This window comes from Calidris pugnax, unplaced genomic scaffold, assembly GCF_001431845.1.
Source record: "Calidris pugnax isolate Ruff unplaced genomic scaffold, ASM143184v1 scaffold127, whole genome shotgun sequence".
In the NCBI taxonomy this organism is placed as follows: domain Eukaryota; kingdom Metazoa; phylum Chordata; class Aves; order Charadriiformes; family Scolopacidae; genus Calidris; species Calidris pugnax.
In genome coordinates this window covers 254,722-260,721 of record NW_015090883.1, presented here as the reverse complement: position 1 = coordinate 260,721, position 6,000 = coordinate 254,722, and the positions used below count along the sequence as shown (strand labels likewise).

Genomic DNA, 6,000 nt, shown 5'->3' with positions numbered 1-6,000 from the left:
CCCCTTTTCTTTCACGGTTCGCCTCCACAGCCGGCCCCCCCCATCGCTTAGGCCGGGCTGGCCTAAGCTGAGCCCCCGGGTGCCAATCCCCGTGGGTGGGTGTCCCAGCAGCTCCGTCCCTGCCACCTGAGGCTATTTCTGAAGCTTTTTTTTTCTTTTAAAACTTATTTCCCTCCCTTTTTGTCCTCCATAAATAAACAGGTGAGAGCAAAGATGCCTTCAGCACAGAAGCCGATGCGGTACGGCCATACCGAGGGCCACACAGACGTCTGCTTCGATGACACTGGGAGGTAACTGTCTGATTCCTAGAGACCAGGGTGACCTGGTGGCCTGGGGGAGGGATGGTCCTGTTCTTCTCCATGGCTTTCTCAGGAGTTTCTCTGCCAGCCACTGCTGGGTGAGATACACTGTGGCCAGCTCTGGGGTCCCCAACATCAGAAGGACATGGACATGTTGGAGCAGGGCCAGAGGAGGCCACGGAGATGCTGGGAGGGCTGGAGCCCCTCTGCTGGGAGGGGGGGCTGAGAGAGTTGGGGGGGTTCAGCATGGAGAAGAGAGGGCTCCAGGGAGACCTTAGAGCCCCTTCCAGTCCCTCAAGGGGCTCCAGGAGAGATGGGGAGGGACTCTGGATCAGGGAGTGGAGTCATAGGACGAGGGATAATGGCTTTGAACTAAGAGGGAAAATTTAGACTAGATATGAGGAAGAAATTTCTTACGCTGACGGGGGGTGAAACACTGGCCCAGGTTGCCCAGAGAGGTGGGAGATGCCCCATCGCTGGAAGCATTCCAGGTCAGGCTGGATGGGGCTCTGAGCAACCTGGTCTAGTTGAAGATGTCACTGCCCTTGGCAGAGGGGTTGGACTAGATGTTCTTTAAAGGTCCCTTCCTGCCCAAACCATCCTGTGATTTATGGTCAGGCTTGATCTGGCAAATCCTCTGTGTTTTTTGCCTGTGTTGAGAACTGGCTCTAAGACATAGAGTTTGATGCCCTGAATTTTGAAATGATTGACATATAACTTCAATGTGAGCCTATATATATGCATATGTGTATATATATTTAAAACCTCTATATGTGCTTTTTATAAGAGTGATTTCACAGCATCTAGAAAAAATTGGTGTAGTGTGGGAGAAAATATGTTCATATATGCACTCAGAAATGAAAAGTACAGTTGAAGAAATCCAGTATTGGGCTTACTATCTTTTCGTGTTATTCTTATACTAGTTCTTGAATGTATAAATATAAGTTAAATAATTTTTGTTATGTTTTTATTGATGAAATGGAAAACCAGAAAATAAGCCCTCTCAAGGTGAACTCCAGGGACAATTCTGAGTTACCATACTGACTGTGGTTGAAGTCTGTATTTTCTTATTCCTTCCTTTATTTGATAGCCTTGGTGCAAAGGGGACTGTTAAGAATTAGTCAAATAACAATCCCTTGTCACTACAAAAAGCCTTCTTTGCCATGACAATGCCAATCTTTAAAAAAAGATGCAGACATCTCTGCTGAAGACCTCTGCTCTGCTGCTGCTGGACTCTCCAGCATCAATATATTCAATATCTACACCATGTTGTGTTGCTGTCAAAGTACAGCCCTTACAAAACTAAGAGCAGCTACATCACAGCTTCAACAGTGTTTTTGTAATGTTTTGCTGTTTAATTAGAAGTTTTTGGGATGGCAAACAACTTTAGAAAAAAAGAATGCAAGGCTCGATTACAGATTCACAATGTCTTTAAAAATCCCATGCGAACTTATCTATGTTTGCTCTTCGAGGCTGTTTGCTACATTAAAATTGTGAAAGTTGACTCTAGCAAGCTTGAATTCTGTAGTAGCTATTTTTTAAAGGTTCTGGAACATGTTAAGTTTGTTAAACTTCACTCACGTATGCATTAACACTCTTAGTTTTGCCCCCAATTTTGTAATCATCTGTAGTTAAGCTTTCAAAGTCTTCCGAAGCAATTAAATGCCTTGTTCTTGGTGAAGTAAGTGCTAATTAAGTCCTTAGAAAAAATTTAGTCGGAGTCCTGGAAAAAAATGGGTTGACCAGTAATATCTGAGGGTCAGTTTGGATGAGTGCCAGTTGTCAGGGACTCCAGGTACTGTGTTATGCTGCCAGATGTGATTTTTTTTCCTCCCTCCCCACGTTTAATTGGTTACTTAAACATCATAAATGTAGGTATTCACTGTATCACACAGTATGTATTGTGTTTCAATTTAAAGAAAAACTAACACTTCAGTAACGTTTTCATGTTGGGGTTGAAAGTCATGGGTGGGCGTCCTTTCAGTTCCTTAATGGTAACAAATCCTGTGTCTTTCCACAGCTGCATTGTAACTTGTGGTGGTGATGGAGATGTCAGGATTTGGGAAAACCTGGATGATGATGATCCAAAGTCCATTAATGTGGGAGAAAAGGCCTATTCCTGCGCTCTAAAGGTATCATTGTTAGCAGAACGAAGTGTGTCACAAGATACCGGATTTTCAAGCTCAGGGATACTGCTCTTGTGGGTAACCTTAAATAAATATTGGGATAATATACAAAAAAGCCAAGAAAAATACTGGATGTAGTGCATTTCGGCCTGATGTATGTTAATTATGTAGATCTTTGTCTTCAGATTAATGTATAGTAAAAATAAATCAAATGCTGTTGAATGAGCAGCAGGTTTTTAAATTTGAGCAGATGAACATATTCTACCTTAGTAAGTCTAAGTGAAAATATTAAAGCAGTATTGAAAACATAATTTTCTGAAATACACAGAAATTTAAATGATTAGCTGTGCCTATAGACTTTTTGAATGTTTTAACTAAATTAAGTATGTTATATAAACCAAGAATGCTTCTGACAGTTCATTTTACCCCGTAAAGGATTGTAGAAGAATTATTCCTTATGTTAAACTGCTGTAATTTTTTTTTCATCTTCTTCCTTCACATTGAGTTATACTTGTTTCTGACTTTGTCCTTTCTGAAGAACCCAGCAGATTAAGCTAATTATGCAGTGAACTTTTTAGGCTGTTTCAGTGTTTTCTCTCAATGTGAGGAAAGTTGTAGAAAGTTTTTTAAACAGTGAGATTAAGAACACTTTGTGACACTTCAGGAAATCCTATTTCAAAAATTGTTCTTCATTAATGAAAATGTTATAAGAGATATTCATGTAATCTAGGTAATAAATTGCATCTCTTAGGTTATTTAGTACTGGCTGCTGTTCTGTTTTTCTTCAGGATTTTTACTATAACTTTAGGCAATTTTTAAAAAAAACAAAAATAAGGCACACCTCTCCCCCCCTGCCAAGTGCAACCAAAAAACCCTCAAGGAAATAAGGTATTTCTTTATTTATGTATTTAAAAAAATTACTGCTATGTACAACTGAGGAACAGTTTTGTCACTTGAAGAAGAGATACTACTTTTCCAAGTACAGGATAATTATTCTTTTGTTTTGTACTTCTTTTAATCTGGATTCATTTTTAGTAAACATCTGCCTTCTGTTTTCTGCGAAGAACTAAGGGATAGTTCATGAACTTCTCATCTTTCCTGGTGGCATTTCACTGAGACATTCGGTCCAAGGGTGCCCTCTCCTGATACTGCAGTGTATTAATCTAAATAGCGTGCAGGATTCTTCCTGATCTAAGGGCTTTCTTGCCCCTGTAAAAGGAGTAAAGTTTCCATCCACCAGGAGAAGATCAGATGGTTCTCTTTGAAATTCATTAGTGAATTTGAAAAGATACAGGTTGGGAGGGCCTTGATGCAATAAATTGCCATGTAGTTACCATAATGAGTTTTATACATTTTAGTATTAAATCCAGCAGTGTGTTTCTATAGGACTGAAAGTAAGATAATAGTTTTTATAGTTTTTAATAGTTTGATTAAAGTATTAAAGTTTTTGAGGGAAAGAAATGAAACTTAAAGAATATTTTCCCTATTACTCTTACTGTCAGACCTCTTTTGGAACTAGTACAGTTAATCCACCCAAGTATTGGCAATGTCAGAGCAAATTTTTTGGGCTCTGTGGGTATAAATGTGTTTTAATTAACCAATTTTATGATGGATTTTGGTTTTAGAATGGAAGACTGGTCACAGCAGTATTGAACAATACTGTTCAGCTACACACGTTTCCTGAAGGAGCTCCAGATGGCATCCTTACTCGTTTCACCATGAATGCAAACCACGTCATCTTTAATAGTGATGGTTCCAAAATCGCTGCTGGATCTAGGTAATCTGTGAGTGATATGGAAAAATTTGCTATCGCTCAAAACTCTGTGGGTATAAATGTGTTTTAATTAACCAATTTTATGATGGATTTTGGTTTTAGAATGGAAGACTGGTCACAGCAGTATTGAACAATACTGTTCAGCTACACACGTTTCCTGAAGGAGCTCCAGATGGCATCCTTACTCGTTTCACCATGAATGCAAACCACGTCATCTTTAATAGTGATGGTTCCAAGATTGCTGCTGGATCTAGGTAATCTGTGAGTGATATGGAAAAACTTTGCTACGGCTCAAAATCTGGCAACTTCCTCTCCTGCTGATTTTTACCCATGAGATCATTAATCCACATACTTCTGAGGGTTTGCAAGTATTGCAACACGCCTTCTGCAGGGTGGAGGGGAAGAAAGGAATGGAAAGGACTTTAGGCAACAATGCTCTGAGAGACACTCCATCCACCAAATGATTTTAAGTGGAATCGGGGGGTTGTGAAATAATTCCTTTTCTTTAGACTTGAGTGTTTTCAGCTTTCGGTCCCGTGACGCATAGACATACGTGTTCTCCCGCACGGATCTCACTGCAGCATGGAGCATTTTGTTACCCTGTGCTAAGGAGAACGTCCTGACCCTTCAGGATCACAGCACTACGGATATATATTCACACCCAAAAGTCAAGGGGGGGGTCTGATTTGCCCGAGAGCTTTGAGTCATTCTCTGGCATCAGAATCATCACCCTTCTGCCAAGTGATAACAGGCGACAGTGGCAAGACTTGCCTGAGGGGAATTAAATGCGTAGTTTAGTTGATTTCTTAGGGCTGCAAGTTTGCTTCTGCATAATATACTCCAGACCTTTAACAGAGATGGCAATATTATTATTTTTTTTCATTTATTCAAGGTTTAGGTGATTCTTAATTGGATTTGGTGAACTCGTTGGGCAGTTGTAGCTTAACCCAAGGCTGTCTGCTCGTCTCTCTGCTGGAATTTGTCCTCTGCAGTAGGGATGGCAGAGCATTTCATCTGCTCCCTGGCTCCTCTAAGCGTGAATTGAGCTGGAAAGCCATTTGGATGGAAATAGCTGGACTGTGAACTGTGGCAGCTGCGGAGCAGACGCACCAGTTCCACCAAAACTGGGAGGCTGGACAGCTGGGGGCAGTAACCAGTCTAATCTCTAAATCTGACGGGGATCATGAGTTTGGGCCTTTTGCCAGGGCTTGTTTCTGAGGCAACAGCTCTGCCCCAGGAATCTGACTTAGATTTGAGAGGTTAGGCAGGCAGCAAACTCTTTTCTGTTTCTAAAACTTTTAAAAAAACCCAGTATTTCTGCAGCCTGGGTAGGGCTCTCACTTTAGGAAAAAATGTTCCTAAAACTGTGAGGCCACCTCTTGATGAGTTCTTCTGTGACATACTGAAGGAGAAGGTGACAGCCATGGAATGAAGGAATGCAGCTAAGAATTGCCTTTAGTTGTCCATTTTTCACAAAGTCTGCAAACTTTCACAAACTTCTACAAACTTTCAGACTGCAAACTGAAGTTCAACTTCAATTAACATCCAACTGGCTGTCAAAATTCAAATTAACTATTTAAAAAATAGTTGTGTGGCTTCTTAAATAAACCAAAAATATCCTATTGCCAGTTTGTTCGTTCTTTAAAGTTGTCGTGTTGTTTAAGAGTGCTAATAGAATTTTAGTTGTCTTACACTGTAGCTTGGGCTTGGCAGTTGGCATTGGTATTTTGAGTTAAACTGCAATAATGTCTCTAATTTTGGAGGAGGGAATAAAGTTGTAAAAACTATGCTCATATGTCCG

The 6,000-nt window shown here is 40.5% G+C and overlaps 1 protein-coding gene across 2 annotated transcripts in view; it reads left to right on the top strand.

The window, feature by feature from the left end:
• Nucleotides 1-34: 34 nt before the first annotated feature.
• The window catches only part of WDHD1 (WD repeat and HMG-box DNA binding protein 1), a 28,182-nt gene continuing 22,216 nt past the window's right edge, over nt 35-6,000 (top strand). The window contains exons 1-4 of one of the 2 annotated variants that reach the window (XM_014947011.1): nt 35-95; nt 202-290; nt 2,320-2,431; nt 4,051-4,202. In XM_014947011.1, coding sequence (XP_014802497.1) covers nt 214-290; nt 2,320-2,431; nt 4,051-4,202 — 341 coding nt within the window. In that variant the 5' untranslated portion in view covers nt 35-95; nt 202-213. Of the gene's footprint in view, nt 96-201; nt 291-2,319; nt 2,432-4,050; nt 4,203-4,323; nt 4,454-6,000 lie in introns of those variants that run through there. The other variant, XM_014947012.1, reaches the window with a different exon arrangement.